We start from the raw sequence: 27,039 nt of genomic DNA on the forward strand, positions 1-27,039 counted from the left end.
TAACTCATGATAATAGTAAACACGAAAATACACTCTAGATTCAAACAAGATTACTAGTGATTGAACACTGAATTGAGAAGTTAAACTGTAAATCCTAGTAAGGTATGGATTTAGTTTTGCTAAGACATCATATTATTTTTCTGGTATTTTATAATACCCATGTGGAGATAAACTAGTTCCAATAATGAAGTGTAAATGAAGTTTAATAACAAAGGCATACCTTGGAGATATTTCAGGTTTGGTTCCTGACCACCAAAATCAAGCAATTCTCACAATAAAGCAAGTCACACAAATTTTTTGGTTTCCCAGTGCACATAAAAGTTATGTTTACACTATACTGTCATCTATTAAATGTGCAAAAGTATTATGTCTAGAAGACATTGTACATATTAGTACCTTAATTTAAAAATACTTCATTGCTAAAACAATACTAACCACTGTCTGAGCCTTCAGCCAATCATAATCTTTTCGCTGGTGGAGGGTTTGAAATATTTCAAGAATTACCAAAATGTGACAGAAACACAAAGTGAACAAATGCTGTTGGAAAAATGGTGCCAATAGACTTGCATGACTCAGAGCTGTCACAAACATTCAATTTGTAAAAAATGCAGTATCTACAAAGCCCAATAAAGCGAAGTGCAATAAAACAGGGTATGCCTGTATTCTTTCTAGGATGTCCATGGGTTCATTTCACTACTTTTAGAAACAAAAATAATAGTGTATCACATGACTTCAAGGTTACTGTCATTTAAATTTACTCATTTATACTTAAATATTTTTACTCTGAATAAATTTTTATTTTTTAAGTTCCTTGATATCAATATAAGTCAAAACTGATTTTTCTTCTATTAAAACCAAAAGTATATGTCAACAGAATTCTGAGAAAATAGAATTTTATTAGTAAGTTTGCACGTGAGTGAAGTTTCTTTAGTAAAACCAACTGTAAAATGAGGTCATCCTTAGGAATCTATTCAAAGTCTGATGACCCTACAAATAAAGAAAGAAAATGCTATTGTAAAGTCATAAAGATCTGCTTCCAGGTGTCAACATGCTCATCAAACTCAGTTTAAGACATGGCCCAGAAGCATATATGAAAGGGTTTTTCTTGATCACTTTTGAGAAATTCTGTTAGAAAGGAAGGGGAAGCCAAAGGAAGGGGGCCCTTTTCCTTCCAACTTGAGATGGAAATATATTTTACATAACCCTTAACCTGAATTGGAGAAATACGGCTACATCTTATATTCAGAATTAAAAAGAAAATCTATATTTCCTTTGTATTCATGGAAAGTCTCTTTGAAGATTCACTGTGTCTTTTTAGAGTCTATCATGGTTCACAATTACCTTGATTTGTTTTTACCTGTATCAGAAAGGTGACTAGTCTTACACAGGAGATCTAATTTTCGGTTCCACACACAGAGGTCATTCCCACCAGAAAGCCAAACATCTAGTCTCTGAAGAAGAGCTAAACACTGCAAAATTCATGTGAAATAGTTATCAGTTTAGAAATTCAAGCATTCATCGGTGGTTTTAAAATATGTCCACAAGTTGATACCCTTTCTCTTCAAGAGGTGGAGCTTGATTCTCTTCCCCTTGAATGTGGGCTCTGCTAAGTCACTGGCTTCCAATGAACAGAATGAGGCAGAAGGAATGGTGTGTGACTTAAAGGACTAAGTCATAAAAGACATGGTGTCTACCTCCTTGCTCTCTCAGATCACTCACTCTACAGTTCTGAAAACACACAAGCAGCCGCATGGAGAAGGATCCATCTTTTTTTTTTTTTTTTTAATTGTGGCTGGCATCTTTTTTTTACCCTCAAGGAAGTGAGGCAAGGAAGTGAGGCCTCTGGACACCAACCAACACTAACTCACCTAGCATCTGACCCCCTAACACCTCCAACCCCAGTCACCTGAAGGTGACAGCAACCTCAGGAGAGACACTGAGACAGAACCATCCAGCTAAACTGCTCTCTATTCCTGACCACCAACACTGAGATATTGTTTTAAACAACTAACTTTTGAGGTAATTTGTTACTCAGTAATAGACAACTAATACACAAGCTTAACGTAAACTGCTTTTTAAATAAAACTGAAAATATGACCTTAGTTTTTATGTATCTTTCAAATTCAAACCTCCTAATTCTTGACTCAGGAAATTATTTCAAGGTTGGTAGAAGTCCTTTACCTTTAACAGTACTTTAAAGTCCACACCTTTCATAGTTCTCTCCCCACCCATTAACTCTGAGTGAACACAAGGGCAAGAGAGAATATGTATTAAAAAATAAAAAGGAAAAGGTTCTGGTAATCTTCCCTGGGCTGAGGATGGGGTTGCTTTTTAAACTGCTGGAATAAAAAGGGTTAAAAATAATCAGTGCAGTTTGTACTTCAAGACGTCCTACTGTGTCTAATCTCTGATTTTTTAATATCAGTACTATATTCCTTTTCATTGCCAAATAATATTCCACTGTATGGTTATACACATTTTATCCATTCATCAGTTCATTGACATTTAAGTCGTTTCCACCATTAGGCTAGTATGAGTAATGTTGTTATGAACATTCATGTACATGTTTTTGTGTGGACATTTTTATTTCTCTTGGGAATACCTAGGAGTGAGATTGCTGAGTCAAATGACTCTATTTAACATTTTGATGAACTATCAAACTATTTACCAAGGTGGCTGTACCATTTTACAGTCCCTCCAACAATGTAAGAGGGTTCTAATTTCTCCACATCTTTACCAATATTTGTTATTATCTGTCTTTTAGATATTAACCACCTAGTGCATGTGAAATAGTGTCACATTATGTTTTGAACTGCATTTCTCTAATGACTAATATGTTGAGCTTCTTTTCATGTGCTTATTGGCCATTTGCTCACCTTCTTCAGAGAAATGTCTTTCAAATTCTTTGTTTTTAATTGGGTTGTCTTTTTTATTGTTAATTTGTAAAAGCTCTTTTTATATAATCAAGATACAAGTTCCTTATCAGATATATGATTTGCAAGTATTTTCTCCCATCCTATTGGTTGTCTTTTCACTTTCTTCATGGTATCCTTTGAGGTATAAAAGCTTTTCATTTTGATGAAGTCCAATTTATCATTTTTTTCTTTTGTTGCTATACTTTTGCTATCACATCTAGGACACAAAGGCGACACTTTGTATCACCCGAGGACACAAAGATTTACTCATATTCCTTCTAAGAGTTTTATAGTTTCAGCTCTTATATCTTGGTCTTTGACCCATTTTGAACTAATTTTTGGTTACAGCATGAGGTAGGGATCCAATTTCATTATTTTGTATGTAGATATCTAGATCCAGTATTAGCTGCTGAAGAGACTATTCTTTCTCTTATTGGAGGGTCTTGACACCCTTGTCAAAAATCTATTGACCACATATGTGAGGTTTTATTTCTGGACTCTCAGTTCTATTCCACTGATCTGTACATCTACCTTTATGCCAGTACCACTGTCTTGATTACTATAGCTTTGTAGTAAATTTTGAAATTTGTAAGTTTCAATCTTGAAACTTTGTTCTTTCTTTTCACAACTGTTTTAGCTATTATGGGGTCCCTTTACTTCTACATGAATTTTAGGATCAGCTTGTCAATTTCTGAGGGGAAAAAAGCCTGCTGAGATTCTGTCCAGTGTTGATCATTTGGGTAACGTTGCAATCTTAACAATATTAAATCTGATCCATGAATTTCTTTCCATTTATTCATATTTTCATTAGTGTCTTTCAACAATGTTTTGTAGTTTTTGGTATACAAGTCTCATAGCTCTTCTTTAAATTTATTTCTATTTTATTTTTTGGATGCTATTGCAAATAAATTTTCTTTATTTCTGGAATGCTCATTGCTAGTTTAAAGAAATACAGTTAATTTTTTGTATATTGAGATTGTATCCTGAAATCTTGCTATATCCGTTTATTAGTTCTAATAGTTTTGTTATGGATTTAGGATTATCTATATAGAAGAGAATGTCACTTGTGAATAGAAACAGTTTTATTTCTTCATTTCTAATATGGATGCTTTTTTAAAATTAAATTTATTTATTTATTTATATCTATTTTTGGCTGCGTTGGGTCTTCGGGGCTGCGCGCAGGCTTTCTCTAGTTGTGGCAAGTGGGGGCTACTCTGTTGCCGTGCACGGGCTTCTCCTTGCAGTGGCTTCTCTTGTTGTGGAGCACAGGCTCTAAGCACGCGGGCTTCAGTAACTGTGGCACTTGGGCTCAGTAGTTGTGGCTTGCAGGCTCTAGAGCATGGGCTCAGTAGTTGTGGCCCACGGGCTTAGTTGCTCTGCGGCATGTGGGATCTTCCCGGACTAGGGATCGAACCCATGTCCCCTACATTGGCAGGCAGATTCTTAACCACTGCACCACCAGGGAAGCCCCTATGGATGATTTTTATTTCATTTTTATTGTCTAACTGCCCTGGGTCAGAACCTCCAGTGCAATGTTGAAGAGAAATGCCAAATGCAGACATCCTTGTCTTGTTCCTGAACTCAGGAGGAAAGTATTCAGTCAGTCTTTCACCATTAATATGATGTTAGGTGCTGTGTTTCCCTAGATACCCTTTATCAGGTTGAGGAGGCTCTCGTCTACTGCTAGTCTGTTGAGTATTTTATCATGAGAGGATGTTGGAGTCTGTCAAATGCTTTCTCTGCATCTATTGAGATGATCATGTTTTCCATCCTTTATTCTTACCATGTATGGTATATTACATTGATTGATTTTTCAGATGTTAAACTAAACTCATATTCCTAGGATAAATCTCACTTGATGATGGTACATAATCCTTATTATATATTGTTGGATTTGGTTTGCTAGTGTTTTGTTGAGGATACTATACTGCTTTTGTTACTTAACATCTTATCATTAGCATTTTCCAAAAGCTATGTGTTCTTCTGAAACAATTTTTAGCATATATGTCTACCATAATTTAACTATTTTCCTATAAGACATTTAGGATACTGTCAATCATCCATTTATAAAATATATTTGTAATATATATTTCTGTTCATAAATCGCTGCCCAAGTTTTTATCATTTCTTTAAAGAGTTTTCTAGGAGTAGAATCACTGGGTCAATTCATATAATAATTTTTTAAGATTCATTCATAAAGCCAACTGCCTTCCAGGAAGATCATTTTGATTATACTCTCAATGACAATAAAAATGCCAATTTCAGCACCTCCTTGCTAATATCATCTCTTATAAAGAAACTTTACTAGTTCAAAAAATAAATAATAGTATTTCGTATATTTATTAAGGATCTGAAATTCTCTGATAAACTATCAGTTCAAGAACAATTGAACCACTGAACTAAAATGAATGAAATGCTGTATTTAACGATTTTTTTAAATGCGAAACAGGATCACAGTGGGAATAAACACAACTATCTAGCTGATTAACAGTACAGTAAAACCCCTTTAAGAAGTACTTTCAAGGGAAAGGAGGCTGCTCATTAAAAAAGAAAGAGGAAGTCCTTTCACCATACCAAAATAAGATACTTTTTTTTTTTTTTTTTTTTTTTGCCGTACGCGGGCCTCTCACTGCTGTGGCCTCTCCCGTTACGGAGCACAGGCTTCCCGAACCGAGGCGCGAACCCGCGACCCCTGCATCGGCAGGCGGACTCTCAACCACTATGCCACCAGGGAAGCCCCGAAATAAGATACTTTTTATTGACCAGTTCATGAAACAGCTCACCAAAGGAATTTCCCCCAAATACACTAAATTTTTTCTCCTTCCCTGTTCCTTCAATGCATATATTTTCATTTGAATCCTAATTACCTCAGTCAAATAAGCAAGACTATTTTTTGAGGGATTTAATAGGAGCATCTTTTCACATAAAGCGTAGAGATTTTGATCAGGTCAATATTTTATTGACTTCAAAGACAGTCCATTGTAAAACTGGATACCAGTATATAGTAAATGGCACTTTCTTCCCCAGAAACTTTTCTAAATTGATAATCAGAATAGCATAGTAGCATAAGATGGCTACCAGAGATGCTGCCTTTTAGGGAAAAAAATGAAATACTTTGACTATTGGCACACTGATTTTTTTTTTACATTGAAAGTGTTAGCTCCAATACAGAGATCAGTAATCTTCAAAGCAAATGAGGAAACACTATTTCAGTTTACTAGTATCTTTCCCCAAACTTGTTGACATTATTGAAAAACAGTGTACTTTCTGAGAACATTTAAGGTAATTTCTTCTACAGAAATCAATGTAGCCAAGTCTTATCCAAGTTTGTTTCTCCAACATGTAGCAGAGTTCCTATCAAGTAATAAGCTCCGATTAATATTTGTTTATAAAATGAATGAACCTAACAGTAGCAGCCAATTAGCCACAAAAGATTTTGTTCTGGAACTAAGTAATTGCTATATCTTACCCTTATCATTTTATGGAAGATAGATGGTGAGGGACAAATAACTCCATGTTTTAGTTCAAAGCTAAAACAAACAAACAAAAAAGAGACTAGCTATTGCTGTAGTCACTTTGAAAGTAATATCTCTTCCTAGAATTACCTACTAAAAACATACTAGGTACTACTACCTTTTTCCTTATCTTACTATAGAGATTCACCTCTTGCTCTAATTTAAAATTCAAAATTCTAGCATTTAATATATATACTCCCCAAAATCTAGTGTTAGAAGAATCAAATGACTGTGTATGTGTGGAAGAAGTAATTTTTGAAACCTACAAAAGTAATTTCAGCTAAATCATTAAACAATTTTTTCTGAAACAAAAAGATTATTACCGTAAAGTATCTGATTAAGATTTTACCTTAAAAAAAAAAAAAATTTTACCTTTACAGTAGACTGGAAGCATGACACTTTCTGAACTTGTCTGCCAGTATCACAGTCCCATACCTAAATTTATGTTAAGAAATAATTTCTCAGCAGAATTTTTAAACCTTAATTATAATTTTTCTAATAAATCACAAATATTACACATTTACATAGAAAATATATAAAGCATGAAATATTTCATGTTTATACTACCACAAAAATCAATTCATCAACTTAGCATAGCAGACTTATAATGTAAAATAAGTCTGAGGTAAATTTTACTATCAAACCATTTGAAAATACCAACAGAATGAATGGTCTGAATACTGAATGTTTACAGGCATTAAATATTGCAACTATATAAAATTTAAGTTTTATTCTCCAAAACAATCTACCGTAATCTAATAAACATTGAACATAAAATATTTATACTAAAAACTATCACATCCATTAATTAACATTTACTGAAAGCTCCTTCAATGTGCCTGGCATCATTTACTACTGTTATCTTGATTGAAAGAAGACAGTAACAGTGTATTCCTATTAACTATATACATATTTAAAATAATTACAGGACCTCTCATAAAATGTCCAAGGTTAGTTTGACTTAAGGAGCATAATGATTTTCAAATTTTTCATACCATTTCCTATGGTAAGATATACATTTTATATCATATCTGAGAACACATTTACATACAAATAAATATGTACATATATATGGATTCTTAAGACCATCACTTGACAAAGAAATAAAGTCTACCCTCAGCATTTAATTAATGAAGTTAGTTAACAGCAGAGACCCAAGCAGGGTAAATTTAGAATTCATATGAATAAAAGAAACTGCCAACAAAACAACCTGAAATTATTTTTAACAAAAAACGTCATTCAGCGAAGGAAATAACTCTATACTATCATTTACAGTTAAAGTTTATACTGATATTGTCCCAGCTACTCACGTCTGCACTGTAATAGTAATTTTAATAATTGGCTCTAAATAGTATCATAGTACCTTAGGAACAGTCTAATAAAAAGTATTTGATATTCTATTTTTGCAGAGATTATACTGATGCTGAAAACAAACCCCAAAAAGAGACCTTTAGTCCATAAAATAACACTTGCCTCAACAGAGCAACAGTAGTAAAGCTACTCTGACCTAAACATATGAGTGCATATTATGCCCCTGTTTATGCAATATTGTAATCACCATAAAATATCATTTATCTCCACTTAAACCTTTTCTTCAAATTCTTTCACCTATTGGCACTCTGTCTAGAAATCACTTCAGCTGATGAGCTCATTTAAAGTGTGTCATAAACTATGTCTTGGTTCTACAGAAGCCTAAGAAACACCTATACCTTTGGACTTACTCCAAAACTTACTTCAGTAATGCTTGAAGCTATTTAAAGAGAATTCTCAGATAAGCATAGACTTTTTAAAGCTAATCTATGATACCTTAAAAAAAAAAGTAATGAAAGATTAGCTATCCATAGCATTTAGCTATGGCTTTCACAGACCCAATTCCACAAACAAATATAAAAGGGCTAAATTTATTTAAGAAAAATTTATTTATTTAAGAAAAATATTTTATGAAAGCAGTATTACATAGTGATTCAGAGCTCTGACTCTGCAGTCAGTCTGTTGCCTTCTGCCCTATACTGGCTGCATGACCTTGGGCAAGTTACTTAACCTCTCTGTGCCTTTCTTTTCTTATTTATAAATGAAAATAATAGAAATACTTATTATAAGGATTAAATGGGTTAATAAATGTAAAATAGAACAATGCCTGGCACATATAAGCAATTTATAACACTTTACTATGGCTACTACATCTTAAATTTTCAATTGAAAGTATGGGGAGGAAAGATCATTTACATTTTTTAATTGTTTGAAAATACTAAATATTGGGCTTCCTGGTGGTGCAGTGGTTAAGAATCCGCCTGCCAATGCAGGAGACACGGATTCAATCACTGGTCCAGGAAGATTCCACATGCCATGGAGCAACTAAGCCCGTGTGCCACTACTGAGCCTGCGCTCTAGAGCCCATGAGCCACAACTACTGAAGCCCACGCGCCTAGAGCCCATGCTCCGCAACAAGAGAAGCCACAGCAATGAGAAGTCCGCGCACCGCAACAAAGAGTAGCCCCCGCTCACCGCAACTAGAGAAAGCCCGCGCGCAGCAACAAAGACCCAATGCAACCAAAAATAAATTAAATAATTTTTTTAAAAAAAGGCAAAGGAAACATAAATATTAAAAACAAAGGATCTGCCTGCCAATGCAGGGGACATGGGTTTGATCCCTGGTCTGGGAAAATCTCACATGCCGCAGAGCAGCTAAGCCTGTGTGCCACAACTACTGAGCCTGTGTGCTGCAACTACTGAAGCCCATGCACCTACAGCCCGTCCTCCACAGCAAGAGAAGCCACCGCAATGAGAAGCCCATGCACCACAACAAAGAGTAGCCCCTGCTCACCACAACTAGAGAAAGCCTGCATGTGGCAACGAAGACCCAACTCAGCCAAAAATAAAAATAAAATAAAATACTACATATATTAAATGCTGAGCAGATGGTAATTCGCTTTTCTGCCAGACTCATATCCTCAAAAAGTTCTTATGGGTTGGGGCCATTAAGTTTCTTTTGCTGTACAATGAACAGAAAAAAAAATGTGAATTATTCTCCAGTTCAACTCATCTTTGTTTCTCTAAATTGAAAAGCAATCTGAGATGAAAAATATTTTTAAGCCCACATTCTCCCATTTCCTGTTTTATGTAATTTGATATAATAGTAACTCTGAGAAAAACAGCTTTAGTTATGAAGTTTCCAACAACAATAAGCCTTAACTTGCAATTTCCAGTCTAATACTTTTCAGACGCCTAATACTTTTAAGTGTCTTATGAAGGCTAGAACAAAATCATTTTTGCTAAAACAGAATGTACAGACAGACCCCAAGAGGATAAAGACTAATAACATATGTACTGGTCCCTTGGATCACCATAGCTATGCCACTTGGTTCTATAAGGATATAATAACTGTTCTGTCAGCAGAGGCTGTCAAGATCAGTTGATTTTTTTCTTCACAAGCTTCCAAAGAAGGAAATGTAATAATAGCTGTTATCTTTTGAGTGTGTCCATTGAGTTCCAAAAGTTTTTCTCCTGTCTGAAATATCAATAAAATGTTAATAGTACTTCATATTTCATAACTTAAATAATCTTAAATGACAACATTAAGAAAAATCACCAGGTAGAAAATATATACATTCCATCTGAAATTACTTAGATTTTATAATTTAACTTTAAACAATCAAACAGTATCTAAACATTAGGTGCTAAGAGAGTAGCTATAACTAATTTTAATTATTTTCTAATAGAAAATACTAATTTTTAGCAGATTGTTACAGGAAGTTTAAAAGAGTATTCTTTCCATATGGTTTTAAGATTATAACTGTAAATTAAGCATAAAAATATCTGTAACTTAATCAGCAGGAAAAAAATAAGGAGTCTTCATTATGCAAGCATCTGTTATCTAAGTCTTCACAGTTATAACGCTGTGGAAGAAAATAAAAGTCAGCATAACAGTAACAACAACTGGATATATATATCCAGTAATGTATCAACCACTCGTAAAGTCAGTATGGACTCTACTTCTCTCTAACATCAACAGCTATTCCCATCCATCCAATGTCTTCATCTATCAGTTTCTCACTGATTTCCCAAGTAGTAAACATACAGAAATGCAATGTGAGTATAAGATAAATTGCAAATCTCTCCAAGGTTGCAGGATTTCATGATGCACGTGATGAACATAATGTTAAAAAAACTGCTTTAATCACAGGCAAAGCCACCAAAAAATGAGGATCTTGACTGAGTCAGACCAGATAACAATCCAAACAAGGGCAAGAAGATAAATGCTTCAAAAGAGAATAATTTGAGAATCCAAGGATAAGAAGAGAAGTCCTAGAGAAATCTGGTAAAGCCTTAAATATTTTTGAAAAAATAAACCTTTTATTATATTACTATTATAGTCAAACATGATAAGAATGCTATATTATGCTATCAAACGATTCTAACAGAAAAATTGTCTTCCACAAAAGTCAACATCTGATTCATTTTCAGAATCAGTGCATAGTTGCTGATAAATTTTGTTTAATTAAGATTAAAACTTTTATTTTCATAACCTAGCATTTGTTTATCGGAAAAAATATTAAATAAAAAAACTCTATTATGGAACATTGGTCCTCATTTTAAATGCATTCATCCTAAGCAGCCCTTTCGAGCATTAACTAGTCTCAACCTACTGATATGCAGGTGTATCTCCAGATAATGTTTATGAACGCATACTCAACTATACAGTCATGTCTTTATTACACAATCCACATAGCAACAATACACACCTGGGCATTCCACACAACTACAATTCCATCATCACCAGCAGATGCAAATCTGGTTAGAGAAAAAAGGTCAAGAAAAAAAAAATCACTGATGACATTTAAGTGCTAAGATTACAAAGATACCATCAGACCTTATTAATAGTATTTTGACTTACTAATATCAATACAGATTAAGTTCTTTAAACTAATTTAACAAATATTTACAGAATACCTTCTAAGTTTTGTGCCAGGTACTGAGAATCCAAAGATAAGTAAGACCATTCAGAAAGTTAAAATGAATAAACTGCTAGACTAAGAATAAGGGAGATCAATGATCTTTAAAGTCGTTCCTTGCTTTAAAATCATGATTAAACCCTGACTTAAGTGACATGAAACCAAGCTGAGGAAAAGCTACAGTGACAGGAAATGATATTCTAGGAGTGGAACAAAGGAATCATGTCCTTAGATTCCTTACTTTCTAGGTAAAGATATTTAGATATTTTAACTCTACTATTTAAAGCCAGTTTCTCTCCTTTGCTCCCCTCAGCTCTGTGGTCTTTCCACATAAATACTGTGTTCTTTGGTTTGGAAGGTTTGGTTTTTGTTTTGTTTTGTTTTTTTCAGCGAAAATTCTTGAAATGAAAAGAGTTTAAAGGTAAGTTTGCTTCATGGCAAGAGAAAAGAGCTGTGATGAACTAAATTATAGCTTCTCTCCCCTCTTTACCACCCATTCACTACATGTCAAGGAACAATCATCTATATTTTGTAGAGTAGAAGATAACCATGACACAAACACTATCAAGAAAAATCACTTGTACAGGATTATTCATCCATAGTGCCTGCATTATAATAAAATCAAACACTACTCTCAAGCAGTGTCCCAACACAGTGGTGTACAGCAATCACATTGTAAGCATGTCAAGTAATTTGTTATTAATAATGTAGTATACAAGTTTGTAAATGATTTTTTTAATTGGAGTATATAGTTGCTTTACAATGTTTATTAGCTTCTGCAGTACAGCAAAGTGAATCAGTTAAACATATATCCACTCTTCTTTACATTCCCTTCCCATTTAGGTCACTGCAGAGCTGTAAATCATTCTTTAAGGAATCAAAATCAATTCAGTTGTTCCCATAATATCACTTTCATTCACTTGAATTCAAGGTTTGCTTTTCTGAATAGGAGAGAAAGAAGTGGTATTGTAGAGAGCCAGCTATGAACTGCATGCAGTTATGGTTAACAACCACTAATAAATGGTACTCTGTTAGCAGCTATGGCATTTAGAAAACGTGTTACTTCCTTGCAAGACTGTTAGTGTGTTTTCACAAAAATCTGGGCATGCCTTGAACAGCTTCATTAAAGTTATCATTGTAAGCCTTATGTGTGTCATTAGGAGAAAAGCAGAGAAGTGATACATTAGGATACAAGAATTACTTTGTTCCTTAGAGTATGTGTTCTATTGAATTTTACCCTATAGATATCCATATAATCTCACTACTTCAGTCATGTAACACTTTCCTTAACACTCCAAACTGAGCTTCAAGTTCAAATTTCTCATGCTCAGTTTCAAAGCCTCACACATAGCTATTGTCTTCACTGGCTCTGACAATTCCCATACCCAGCACTCGTTTCAAAATCCTTTGCTTACATTTTCTACTGCATGAGCTAAGAGATTATCCAGGAGATGGGAAACTGGCCTAATACAGTCTGACAAAGTCCGTTAGTAATTTTTTAATAAAGAGCTACGTATCTTTTTAACAGAAAGGACCTTTAAAACGTCTTAGTTAACTAGACAGAAATCATATAAAGAATTATTTTAAAATCCATACCTAACATTTATTTTATTTTCAAAATGAAATATAAAAGATATAAAAACTAAAAAGAAAACAATCATTTTATATTTTAAAATGTAATTTCTTATGCTTAATTACATAGATTTTCTGAATCAAAACACTAAACAATGCCTTGAGTATCAAAAATAGTCACTGGATGTAAATCTTTAATAGCTTATGTTTCTAGGCCTATTGATTTCTTTTTATTTGTATCATGATGGTGGGCAGGGCAGAACTCAAGGTCTTAAGATTTCTTTGGTATAAAACATCAATTTCTATTGATTCTTGAAACTCTTATAATTGCTTTTCTCCCTTTTAGAAGAGTGCAGGTTTAAAATACATACTTTTTTCTAACCCTGACTGTTAACTTCTCATTATTGTTTTATCATGTCTGAATCTCATGACTTCACAATGAGAGATGACTGAACGGTTGAGAGTTTAGAAATGAGATACAGAGCATTTCACCTCAAACTTTAATTCAATCAGTGGTGAACAAAAGTTAAATCTAAACAACGCTCAATAGTAATGCATGAAATCACAGCCCTTTTTGTTTTTAATTGTTCAGAGGTCAATTACCCAGTGTGTATATTATTCAAGCTTTTCAATTCTCATATATTCTATTGTTTGGGTTTTTTTTTTTTTTTTTTGCCATTCCAGTATTTCTTATTACCTGCTCTAAAGAGGAAACATGAAGCTTTAAAATGTAAACCAGTATGACTTTGCTACCTATTAGTACCAATCATAAACTAACTAATAAAAGGGTGGGAGATCATTTGCAAATTATCCATTCTCCTAGGATGAATAACTGAAAACTAGCAGCACTATATCAGTTTATCTTAATCAGTTTATCCTCATCAGTCAAGCACACACTCCAACCATCTCCAAATTTTTAGAAATGAAAATTCAACTCAAGAATCCCTAACAGTAAGATATACTGTAACTGATTAAAAGAAGTAATGAACCATAAAAAAGAAGGAATTAAGATATTAATAAGGTTTAATCTAGTCAATGGAAGGAAGAATAGTGGCTATACTGTCATATAATAATATACAAAAAAAACTTTTAAACACTCTAAATTAATAGAATCCAAAGATTCAAATCTAAAGATAAGATTTTAAGAGAAATCCTTCTTTACTGATTAACACAAAATGTAGTGAGATTTCATGTCATGTGTCAGGGAACTGCCAAGATCAATTACATGTTGTTCTTGCTTCAAGATCTTAAAACTTAGTGATTGTTTAGAAATGTACTATATTTCATCAAATATAAGACATACTATTATTTTATGTACTATTAAGGAAAAATGATGTCAATTATTAATGAAAGACACCATCAATTATATGATGTATCCAAATTTTAAGATGCTACAATAGGAAAATATAAGCTTTTTATAATCAATGAATTTTAGTAATTGTATTTATTGATCTTTCTAATATGGCACTTTCTAGTCCAACAAATTTCTGATTATGTCTAGCAGGTTTAAAGGACTGAAGAAATGCTTTTTCAGTAAATAAATGAATAAGCAAACACTTAAGTGTTAAAAGGGCTCTGTAGGACTTCACTGGTGGTACAGTGGTTGACAGTCCGCCTGCTGATGCACGGGACACGGGTTTGTGCCCCGGTCCAGGAAGATCCCACATGCAGCGGAGCAGCTAGGCCCGTGAGCCATGGCCGCTGAGCCTGCGTATCTGGAGCCTGTGCTCCGCAACGGGAGAGGCCACAACAGTGAGAGGCCCGCGTACCGCCAAAAAAAAAAAAAAAAGGGCTCTGTAAAATAGATTAATAGTATTAATGTAACCTCACTTTCCCCTTTAATCATGACTAATATACCAACATACTGTCAAAACAAAACTAGAAATTCAAAATATGTGAAGCCTAGAATCTCACCACATACAAAAATAAATTCCTTTTATTTTTTCATTTTCCTGTCCCATTCTTTTTTTTTATAAATTTATTTTATTTTATTTATTTTTGGCTATGTTGGGTCTCTGTTGCTGTGCACAGGCTTTCTCTAGTTGTGGTGAGCGGGGGCCACTCTTCGTTACGGTGCGTGGGCTTCTCATTGCGGTGGCTTCTCTTGTTGCGGAGCACGGGCTCTGGGCATGTGGGCTTCAGCAGTTGCGGCACACAGGCTCAGTAGTTATGGCTCGCGGGCTCTAGAGTGCAGGCTCAGTAGTTGTGGCGCACGGGCTTACTTGCTCCACAGCATGTGGGATCTTCCCAGACCAGGGCTCGAACCCGTCTCCCCTGCATTGGCAGGTGGATTCTTAATCACTGCACCACCAGGGAAGACCCTCCTATCCCACTCTTATGCATAACCTTCAAGTTTTCTCAACTTGAAACCAACTCTTTAAAAATACTCATTGAGACTGTACATTTAATTTAGTGACATTTAATTAAATGACTAAGCAAAAACTATACGCATGAAAAAAGTTTAAAAACATGAAGTGTGATTTAATGAAGACCTATAGCAGAGCTTCTAGAATGTTCCATCCTCTCTTCCCCTCATTATGAGAATTGTGAGAGTCAATGATCCACTCATTCAAGAAATATTAAGCATTAACTATATATTAAGCATTAACTTTATATATCTATATGCTTGATCCTGAGGGTAAAGATCAATGAGATAGTTCTTGCCCTTGAAAAGCTCACAGTCTACATTACTATGGAATGCTACAGGGTCCAAATTATGAATCCATTGAGAATTCTCAGTTATACTCATTTCAGTTTATAGAAATCATTTCCTTTAAACACCTTCCTTTGGACAGCTCAGAGAAAGCACTCTCATTCTTGCCAACTGTGGGCTTAAAGTACAGCAAAGGTTCACAAAGATTTGTATAAAATAAAATATTTCCACATGTAATTCCTATGTCCATTACCTACATGCTTATTTAATAGTCCTTATTCAAAAGAATTTATTTCAATTAAGTCAAAGGTGCTACAGAGTCAAACATAACCTTAAAGGACATAAAAAATATAATCCATAAACCTGAACATAAACTTTCCTGTATTCAATATTTACATAACCATAAAGCACTGGAAAAATAATAGAGTATTATCATGGCAATACAGAAGTCCCCGTGGTTAACTAACTTCCCACCAAATCGACAAGTACTTTCTAATCATGATGCAACTAAAACAGTATACAGTTTTTACAATGTAGTAAAGTTGAAAAACTTCTACTAGAGAAAGTTCCTTGGCCTCTCTCTGTCCCACTGATGTAATAAATGAGTTTAAGAGAATGAATTGAGTATGCTCAGTTCAGACCCTTCTGGGTTTTCTCTGAGATTTGACTGTTCATAAAGAGGCAACATTCTGGTCTGCTCTTATTTTTGAGGTAAACTTACATCCAAGTGGGAGGCTTGCAGATGTCCAGCAGTACCCGTGATTCAGTGACGTCTACGTAACTCAGGGTGAAAATCAGGAAACCCACTGTGGTTGTATATCAAAGCTACAACCTTTAGTCCAGCTTTTTGCTAGTTATTACTTTATTAAGCTGATGGGTTCATGTCCATCTGTGTGATTCCTGCATCTAATAATACATCAAAGCTACATCCTTTAATCCAGCTTTTTGATAGTTATTACTTTATTAAGCTGATGGGTTCATGTCCATCTGTTTGATTCCTGCATCTAATAATATCTAAGAAAAAATTTTATTTTACACTGAAACAAAAATACCTTTTAAATTGGTGTTTTTTTCCTCTATATCAAATATATATCATTTTTAAACTTTTCATTATGAAGAATTTAAGTATATATAAAAGTAAAAACAGTATAAGAAAAATCTCCAGGTAACATGTCTTCAATAATTATCAACTCATGACCAATACTGTTTCATCTGTACCACAGCCAATCCCCCCTTTGCAGATTATTCTGAAGCAAATCCCAGTCACTGTATTTCATTTCATCAATAAATATTTCAATATATATTTACATCACAACTAAAGTTAACATTTAATTTCTTAATGTCACCACAGTGTAATCAAATTTCCCTGTCTCACAATGTTTTTTAAGTGTATTAGAAGCAGGATCTAAATAAGGTTCATATGCTGCAACTGATCTCTAAAGTCTCTCTTGTTCTATTGATTCTTTCTTCATGTATGTTTTTCCTTGCAATTAAACATTTGTCTTACAGAGTTCTGGATTTTGCTAGCTACCTTCTTATGTTGTCATTTGATATACACCTCTGTCCCCTACGTTTCTAGTAAATTGAGAGATCTAAAGACTTAATCATATTTGAATTTGACTTTTTGGTAAGACCACTTCATAAGCAGTTTATGTACCCCAACAAGAAATACAATTTCCAGCAATCTTTTTGTGTGTGTGTGATGTTAACAGCTATCAATAACCATTGCCTAAATTTGTTATTATATTAGAGGTTGCGAAATTATAATATTCCAATTCCATGATTCTTCCTAACTTGAATTCTTCTATAAAGAAAATGTCCTCTCATCCAACATTACTGATCTCAAGATAGAGTTTGTATAGAAAGGCAGTATAGATCTTGACTTGCAGATACCCCTTCAAGAGAGGACTTGCTGCCCAGCTATGAGGAATATGGTTATCTGCCTCCAGCTGTTGACTTCAGGGTCCATTTCAGCTTTCAAGTTGAAGTCAAACTATCTCAGTTGGCCCCCAGCCCCTGGGATATAAGCAAGTTGGTGGAAGCCAGGGCACGTTCTTGGATGGCCCTCAGACAATGTCTAAGCATTGCAGGCAAACACTCCTAGTTATTTCCCTAATGCAGGACTCATCTAAAGAGCATTCTTTCCTCCAGAGCTCCACATTGGGCTTACAGAGACTTTGTCAAATCTGCATCACAGTTTGAGACAGCTCCCCTTGTCCAATCCTGCTTCTTCCCTTTTCCCTTCAATGGTATTTCTCTCTAATAAACCTTTTGCATGCTTAATTCCATTTTACTGTCTACTTCCCAGGGAAACCAGGTATTAGGAGGATCTAAATGATCTTGATTACTGATTTCTATTCTCTAAGTGTTAGTGAAAAAGATATTCTTAGCTTTAGAACATTGTCTTAAAGATGTAACATACTGTTTGCTGTTAGTGAATTATCAAACTGTACTGAGTTTGTCTAGATTCTTGTGAATGTACAGCTTCACCAGTCAACCTAAAGTACATTTTTTTTCTTCAGTCTGGCATTTCATGGGTCATCTGATTCTTTTCCAGTCATGATCACCATCCTACATAACCTTGTCTGTTTCCTGGAGGAGCAAGGGATGGTCAAAGGAGCAACAGAGAAAACTATTCTTAAAATGTGTTATGAACTCAGTTTAGTTTAATGTGTCAAATGCTAAAGTATTACATGCAATTTTTAGCACAGTCCACTTTTTGGATGACTCTTGCTGAGGCTTAGCCTTCTTTAGTGATCTCCCAATCTATATGACCCTCACTTTATGTTCAAAAAATACTAAAGAAGATAAGAAAAGGCTGCTGTCTGTTAGGTTATACAGGATTTATTTGGTATCTTCAAAAACCAACCTGAGAAAATTTTCCACTCACTGCTTTTAGCTGAGCCACTGAGAAAACAAGAAAATCCTTCAGCAAAATTCTCAATAAAATGATATTATCTAAAGACCTGAAGCGTGAAACCTGGATTACAACAGCTGACCAAAAACCCAGAATGTGATGTCTATAAAAACTAAATAAAAACATAAAAAGTATAACAATATTTATTTAAAAACTGGAAAGATATTTCTATAATTTGACAATGCATATATAATATACATATGTAACAGTAAAAAGATATCTGAATTATCTAAACTATTAAATCAAGAATGAAAACACTGAGCTCTACTATTTATAATAGTTACATCATTTGTATATTTTTAAATGTATTTCTTACCAATAATGACTCTTTCAGTTTTGTTTTGTTTTTCTAGTACACTACAGAATTAAATCTTTTAAAACAAAACAGATTGAAAGTTCTTCAGGTCTGCAACTGAGTAAAAAACTTCATACCTAATTATATGTAACTTTTGACAAAGTCATGACTTGAGTACAAAGAATTAAATGTGGTTCATGTAGTAATATGTTCACTTGACAGCAAAAGCCAAAAAGTAGGCTTTTTAAAAAAATCTATTCTAGACATTTAGATTCACTGTGGTATACAGCAAACATGGCCACCAATCTCCCTATTTCCACCACCACTTACAGTAGGATTTAGTTGCTTCTCCCATCAAGAGGTAGAGTTTATTTATCAACTTACTGAATTCACTCCAGCTCCTGACTTGCTTTAGCCCATGAGACAACATCAAACATGATGAAAACAGACTTGAAAAGAGTTTTACACTGGGGCTTGCCCTTTTGCTGGTATTTGAACTCCATCCCTATGGGAACTAGCACTTGAGTAACCACATGGAGAGAGACCCCAGTCATCCCAGCTGAGACCACTGTAAACCTGCCAACCCCATCTACCTGGTGACCACAAAAGCATAAGCGAACCTAACCAAGATCCGCTGATCCCAGCAGAGACAAAAGAACCCACCCAGCTGAGCCTAACCCAAATGCCATCCCACAGAATAGTGAAATAAATAAATAGTGTTTGTTTTAAACTACTAAATTTGGGCTGATATTTGACAAGGACAACAGATTACTGATATACTCACCTACAGCTTTTTACTGTTTACGTAACATTTACTATATCATTGAATAACTGCAGTATACACAAGCACTACTTTGGGAAAATGTAATCAAATATCAGTACCTGTACAATGATCATTACTCTACAAGATGGCCTTTTCTGCAGATTCTTCTAACTATGTAGTAAGAATAATCAAGAAGATATTTTAAAGGACAGATAGCAATCAACATGGAATCTTAACAGTTAATCTATTAAAAAAAAATTTAAAGACCACATCCTGAAAGTATACTGTATATTTTGTATTTAGCTTTCTTAGACAAAACTATTTGAGGACTCCTTAAAGCCCAAATATTAGGGATTATGGTCTAAGAAATCATTTTGGTTTTTTTTTTTAACTTACGTTTTAGCATCTTACAATGGTAAAAGACGGTACCAGAAAACTTTAGTTGTCCAAATGTCCTATCTTTCCAAAAATGTTTAGTTTCAAAGATGACTGACTAAATAAATAAGTAAATGTCTCTTAGGACATGGCAACAGTAAGTATTACCAAAAAGGGTGAAGATTATTATACTATGGCTGACATGCTATAATTTGGTTGGCTCACATCACAACATGAAAATTGTGTTAATAGGCTAGTAATACCAAAAAAAGGCAAATCCTTTCAAGCAAAAGTTGAGGAGCATATTTTCATAATAATTTGGCTGGACTTGTCCCTGGTTTCTAAAAGAGAGCTGGGCCCCTCAGAGCTCACCTGAGTTTATGCTAATGAGATGACTCATGGTGGACCCCTAGACAATTTAAGGATGGGGACTGGCCATGTGGGGAATATGAACCATGCAATTAGAGGGTTGGGGCTTTGAGCCATGGGGTATCATCCTGACCTCCCAACCTGGGGGAGCAAGGAGGGGATGGCAGGGAGAGAAGGGCTGGAAATTGAGTTCAATCATGAGGCAAATAAGTGAAACAATCATTCCCATGTAATGAAACCCCAATAAAAACTCTTGACACCCAGAGCTTGAGTGAGCTTTCTCACTGGTGATATGCATTGATGTGCTGAAAGGGTGATGTGTCCTGAGGACACAGAAGCCTTACATTTGGGACCCTCCTAGACCTTGCCCTATGCATCTCTACATTTGGCTAATCCCGATCATATCCTTTATAATAAAACTGTAATCATAAGTATAGTGCTTTCCTGAATTCTGTTAGTCATTCTAGAGGATTATCAAACCTGAGGGGGTAGTAGGAATTTGTAGTTAATTGGTCAGAAGTGCAGGTGGCCTGGGAACCCTGGAGATTGCAGCTGTGACTGAGGTGAAGGGACTGTTGTACATGACTGTGCCCTTAACCTTTAAAATTCAACCTAACTCCAGGTAGTGCCAGAATTGCACTGCACATGGGAAAAGCAACTAAATACCAAAAACATAAAAAGAGCAAAGAGAAGACAAGGTTAAAAAACATCAGCAGTGATAGTGAGAATTAGAAATAATCACAGTAGCAGTCACCCATTGAGTCAAAAATGGAAGGAAAAGAAGACAGTATCAAAGGCAAAAGAGAAAATTAAGAGATGATAGGGGAATAACTGATAAGGACAAGAGAAGTGGAGTCAGAGAGTTAGGATGGCATGCAACATGTACACTTAATAGTTGAGGGAATCATTCATTCATTTAACAACTATTAATAACCTGCTACATGTAAGGCACTGTACCAGGTACTAAAGATACTGTGGTGAATAAAAAAAAACATGGCCCTCACTCTCATCTAGAGAGGAAGATAAATATTATACAGTTACACAATTAATTGTGTAATTGTTATTAAGGCTACAAAGGATAACTGTATAATTGAACAAAGTCTTAATAAAACAGATATACAGATCAATAATAAGCTAAATCTACAGTTCTAAGACCTACACACCTTCATCTCTATTTGCAAATATATTAAACACAACATTATACATGTTAGCAAGGAAGTACAGAATAATGTACATTTTAAAGGGTTTCACAAATAACAAAAAATTCAGATTAAATCCTTACCTTACCTTCCACTAAAAACAGTACATTCCTGGAAGGTACCTGATATTTAAACATTTCCCATATTGGTTCTCAAATTTAGCTTCACCTTAACATAGTTAAAACTCCCATCAACATTTTAAAGTCATACACTTCCTTTAAACTAATGAAAATATTTGTGAGTATTCAAAAAGACCAAAAAAAACCAAACAAACAAAAATAAGATCACCAGAAATGATATCCCGACTTTTGGGCAAAAAGACTTCAGACACATATTTCATCAAGAGGCAGAGGTCAATTTCTACTAAATGTTATTAATGATCAGTTTTGAAATTTTTAGAAAAGCTGGATTAATTTTGAAGTTGTTTTTAACATACAATTCCCTAAAAACTCTTTCCAAACAGTAGTCAATTGGAAAACTAGAGTTTCTTACCTGTAATCATCTAACTGTACCAGAAACCGTACAATATCATGATGAGCTTTCAGTACAAGCAGTTCAGTGTAGGGGTTCTGGGTTTGTTCTTCACTTATTGTCTGTAAAGGAGATTGCTTGTAATGGGGAGAAAAAAAAGAGAGAAAAAAAGAGATAAAATGATTTATGATAAAAGACCACATTCGAATAAAACACATGGTATGCATCTAAGAACACAAGTTTTAAAAAACTGTAAGATATTATGTTCTAATACTATATATTATTTCCCCTAATATCAAGTAACTGCCAATTTAACATAAAACATTTCTCTTACCACAAATCCACATCATAAATTTTAAATTTTGAACTCAAAATAAATTTTTAAAGGGTGTATTTTGTTTCATGGAAATTACACCTCAATAAACCTGACCTAAAAAATCAATGGGCCAGGGGCTTCCCTGGTGGTGCAGTGATTGAGAGTCCGCCTGCAGATGCAGGGGACACGGGTTCGTGCCCCAGTCTGGGAGGACCCCACATGCTGCGGAGCGGCTGGGCCCGTGAGCCATGGCCGCTGAGTCTGCACGTCCAGAGCCTGTGTTCCGCGACAGGAGAGGCCACAACAGTGAGAGGCCCGCGTACCACAAAAAAAAAAAAAAAAAAAATCAATGGGCCAAACCAACACAATATTTTAGGATGGGTGTTTGCCAATTAAAACTTGGCAGAAACAAAACTGAAGGTCAAAGGGGTAAAATATAGACTAAAACAGTGCCTACGCCATTACAGGCACTCAACACATGTTTACTGAATAAATAAAGGAAGAAATGAAATAATTCAGTCAATGAATTCAATAAATTCAACTTCAGACAGTAGCATTGATAAAGATAACTGGTAACATTTACAGAGTATTAAGCTCAGTCCTAAACCTACACACCTTCATCCCTATTTGCAAACAGGTGGGCGGCAGTCCATATGCCACACACTGGGTAAAGCACATATGGCTTATAACTCACCCAATAATTCTGTAAGGTAGATCTTATCAACCCCATTTCTATAGTCAAACCCAGTACTATTTCAGATTAAAAAAACCTGTGTTCTTAACCTCTGAACTGCAGTTTCTCAAACTTGACACTACTGACATTTTGGACTAGGTAATTTTTTTGTTGAGGGCTTTCCTGTGCATTGAAGGATGCTCAACATCATCCCTGGCTTCTACACACTAGATGCCAATAGAAATCCAACCTCTCCCCCCACCCCCAAATCGTGACAATCAAAAATATCTCTGGACATTGCCAAATGTCCTCTAAGGGGCAAAATCATCCCAGCAGACAAACACTGCTTAAAATTAGGGGAAAATCTTTGGTTCTGATAATGTACAGATTCACAGCAGTTCTAAAACTGAAGTACTTTTACATGAAGAAATGTACAATTTAACACGCATGAATTTTTTTTAATTCACCTTCAAAGCAGTAATTTTTTATTTTTCCCATCTCCCTTCTAGCAGTGGTTCTGATGAGAAAAGTAAAGGCAAGAAATCTGAAAACTGTATACCACTTCCCCCAAATGAAAGCTTGCCAAGCACGGCAGAATTAGTTAATCAAATTCTACAACTTATCAAATAATCGGGTTAACACATAATTGTCATATATATCACAAATGGACTAATCACTTTTCCACAATTCTTTCATAATCTTTAGAATTCAAGCCTATCTGAAATAAGCCTAATTTTAAATAAGAAATACTTCTTAAAAATTAGACAATAAGCCTCAACTGCAAAAATATGAGGAAGTTGAAACGGAGAAATAACGTTGCTTAGCTTACAACCACCCAAGTTTTTTTTTAACAATCAAAACAACTATTTTCTATTAAAAATAAAAGGGAATTCAACATAAATTCTATTCTTCAGTGGCATATGAAATAAATTCCAGACCTCGACACTTTTCAGGTTCCAAAATTATTTTATTCACAACATCTCAAATGTAAATCTCATTAGTCTGGTCAGTTATTCAGGCCCATGAAGAAAGTGTGATTATGGAACCCAAAATAGCAGCTAAAACATAATTTATTTTACTTTTAAGCAAATTATTTTTTAAAATAATTATATCTTTTTTGGTTTTATATAAATAATCAAATTAATTTCATATTCCATGAGCAAGCATCAGTTGATGTTGGGAAGCGACACCATATCAAACAAACCAGAAGTGTAAATCTGCAGTCACCGTTTCTTAGTCTCTACCAAACCGGATACTTTTTCTGTTGAAGTGAGACTGGTTTACGTGGGGAGACCAGTTAAGGGTCCTTGAGCCTGTTGCTGAACTACGTCAGTTTCAGTTTCCACACCTAGTGGAACATGGATTTACCTCTCAGGGAAAGAGCCCCCGAAACCCGACCCCGCCGACCCCGCCCTCGCAACCCGCAGGCCCCGCCTCCGCCGGGTCTTCCTCATCCCGTCAGCTCTCCGGCTCACACAAGCCGCAGCTACGGCAAGCAAAGCCTCTGCGTTGGCAGGCAGGGTCCACCCCGGGGTTTACCTCGGCCAGTCCCTGAGGTTCTCGGCCTCCCCCGATCAGCCATCGCAACATCCGGGCAGCGACGGCGTTTCGCGGGCCTAGGCCCCAGTCAGCCCGCACTCCGCGCCAGGCTCAGCCTTTCTCCTACCTCTCTGGTAGCAGCTCAATGGAGGCGCTAATACCTGCCTTCTCAGATTTGCCCAAAATACGAAGTACGAAGCAGAGCGCAACGAAGAGGGAAGACTTTTGTCCCCAAAGAGCTGCCGTACCCACCCGCAAGAGGTTTGGTTAAGGGGAGCCGCCAGGGGAGCAGCAGCAGCCGAAAGCTAGGGTGTCCGCGGAGGTTCAGAGGCCCGCGCGGCACCGAGTGAGCACGCGCGGGGCGTCGCCTGATTTGCGCACAGAGCCTGGGTAGTTCGAGCGGCCCCTTGTGGACACGCGGAACGCAGCAACTGGAGCCCGTCGTTGCGCAAGTGCTGCCAAGAATAAATAGTCCCCTCCCTTTTTAGATGGCTTTTGCATCTTTCACTTGGCAAGCTTGGGGACCAGGAAGCCTTTCCATCTCCCGGCGGTTTCCTAAAGAGCTGCCTGGAGAAAGTGAACTTCAGTAGGCTTTTTCATCCGGGCTAATCCCAGTGGCACGTGTGTACACCAGAATAAATCTGGCCAGTATTTATTGTGTGCTGTAGTACAGGTACTGTGCTAAGACTTTACATAAATCCTAACTGTAACCCTATACTGCCTATACTCCCTATTTTATAAAGAAACTGACCTCTGAAAGACTGGGTAGTTTGTCTACGGATAACAGCTAGAAAGTGGCTACACACGCTGAAACCAAATATCCTAGCTCCAAAATTAGTGCTCTTAACTGTATGCTATACTGTTTCACATAATCTCCCTAAAGAATAGAAGGCACTACACATCCTCTTTTTTTGACTTTTTTTGTTGAAGTATAGTTTATTTACAATGTTTCAGGTGTACAGCAAAGTGATTCAGTTATACATATATATTCCTTCTCAGATTTTTTTCCTTTATACAAGATATTGAACATAGTTACCTGTGCTGTTCAGGTTTTTGTTGTTTATTCAATATTTTATATATAATGGTGTATATCTGTTAATCCAAAACTCCTAATTTATCCCTCCCTCCCCCTTTCCCCTTTGGCAACTGTTAGTTTTCTATGTCTGTGAGTCTATTTCTCTTTTGTAAATAAGTTTGTATCATTTTTTTAGATTCCACATATAAGTGATATATTTGTCTTTCTCTGACTTACTTAGTATGATAATCTCTAGGTCCATCCATGTTGCTGGAAATGGCATTATTTCATTTTTTATGGCTAAGTAGTATTTCATTGTGTATACATACCATATCTTCTTTATCCACTCATCTGTCCATGGACATTTAGATTGCTTCCATGTTGTGGCTGTTGTAAATAGTGCTGCTATGAACATTGGGGTGCATGTGTTCAAGTTAAGAGTTTTCTCTGGATATATGCCCAGGAGTGGGGTTGCTGGATCATACGGTAGCTCTATTTTTAGTTTTTTAAGGAACCTCCATACTGTATCCATAGTGGCCGCACCAATTTACATTCTCACCAACAGTGTAGGAGGGTTCCCTTTTCTCCCCATCCTCTCCAGCATTTATTATTTGTAGACTTGGATGATGGCCATTCTAACTGCTATGAGGGAATACCTCATTGTAGTTCTGATTTGCATTTCTCTAATCATTAGCAATGTTGAGCATCTTTTCATGTGCCTCTTGGCCATCAGTATGTCTTCTCTATAGAAATGTCTATTTAGGTTTTGATTGGGTTGTTTGAGTTTTGTGATAATGAGCTGTATGAGCTGTTTCTATATTTTGGAAATTAATCCCTTCTTGGTCACATCATTTGCAAATATTTCTCCCATTCCGTAGGTTGCATTTTCATTTTGTTTATAGTTTCCTTTGCTGTACAAAGGCTTTTAAGTTTAATTAGGTCCGGTTTATTATTGCTTTTGTTTCCATTACTCTAGGAAACAGATCCCAAAAAATACTGCTATGATTTATGTCAAAGAGTGTTCTGCCTGTGTTTTCCTCTAAGAGTTTTATAGTATCCAGTCTTACATTTAAGTTTGTAATCCATTTTTATTTTTGTATATGGTGTTAGAGAATGTTCTAATTTCATTCTTTTACATGTAGCTGTCCAGTTTTCCCAGCACCACTTATTGAAGAGACAGTCTTTTCTCCACTGTATATTCTTGCCTCCTTTGTTGTAGATTAATTGACCATAAGTGCATGGGTTTATTTCTGGGCTTTCTACCCTATTCCATTGATCTATGTGTCTATTTTTGTGTCTGTACCATACTGTTCTGATGACTGCAGCTTGTAGTATAGTCTGAAGTCAGGAAGGTTAATTTCTCCAGCTCCATTCTTCTTTTTTAAGATTGTTTTGGCTATTTGCAGTCTTTTGTGTTCCCATACAAATTTTAAAATTTTTTGTTCCAGTTCTGTGAAAAATGCCATTAGTAATTTGATAGGGATTGCATTCAGTCTGTAG

General features: G+C 35.5%; 1 protein-coding gene across 2 annotated transcripts in view; it reads right to left on the bottom strand.

Annotated features, from left to right (window-relative positions):
• The window catches only part of WDR41 (WD repeat domain 41), a 44,702-nt gene extending 19,817 nt beyond the window's left edge, over positions 1 to 24,885 (bottom strand). For both annotated transcript variants that reach the window (XM_067731051.1, XM_067731052.1), the window contains exons 1-6: positions 24,525 to 24,885; positions 22,018 to 22,133; positions 11,173 to 11,221; positions 9,807 to 9,938; positions 6,803 to 6,865; positions 1,358 to 1,469 (exon numbers count right to left, since the gene is read on the bottom strand). In XM_067731051.1, the coding sequence (XP_067587152.1) occupies positions 1,358 to 1,469; positions 6,803 to 6,865; positions 9,807 to 9,938; positions 11,173 to 11,221; positions 22,018 to 22,133; positions 24,525 to 24,575 (523 nt within the window). In that variant the 5' untranslated portion in view covers positions 24,576 to 24,885. The remainder of the gene's footprint in view (positions 1 to 1,357; positions 1,470 to 6,802; positions 6,866 to 9,806; positions 9,939 to 11,172; positions 11,222 to 22,017; positions 22,134 to 24,524) is intronic.
• Between the last annotated feature and the right edge of the window lie 2,154 nt (positions 24,886 to 27,039).

The sequence above is a fragment of the Pseudorca crassidens genome, chromosome 3 (assembly GCF_039906515.1).
Source record: "Pseudorca crassidens isolate mPseCra1 chromosome 3, mPseCra1.hap1, whole genome shotgun sequence".
Classification (NCBI taxonomy): domain Eukaryota; kingdom Metazoa; phylum Chordata; class Mammalia; order Artiodactyla; family Delphinidae; genus Pseudorca; species Pseudorca crassidens.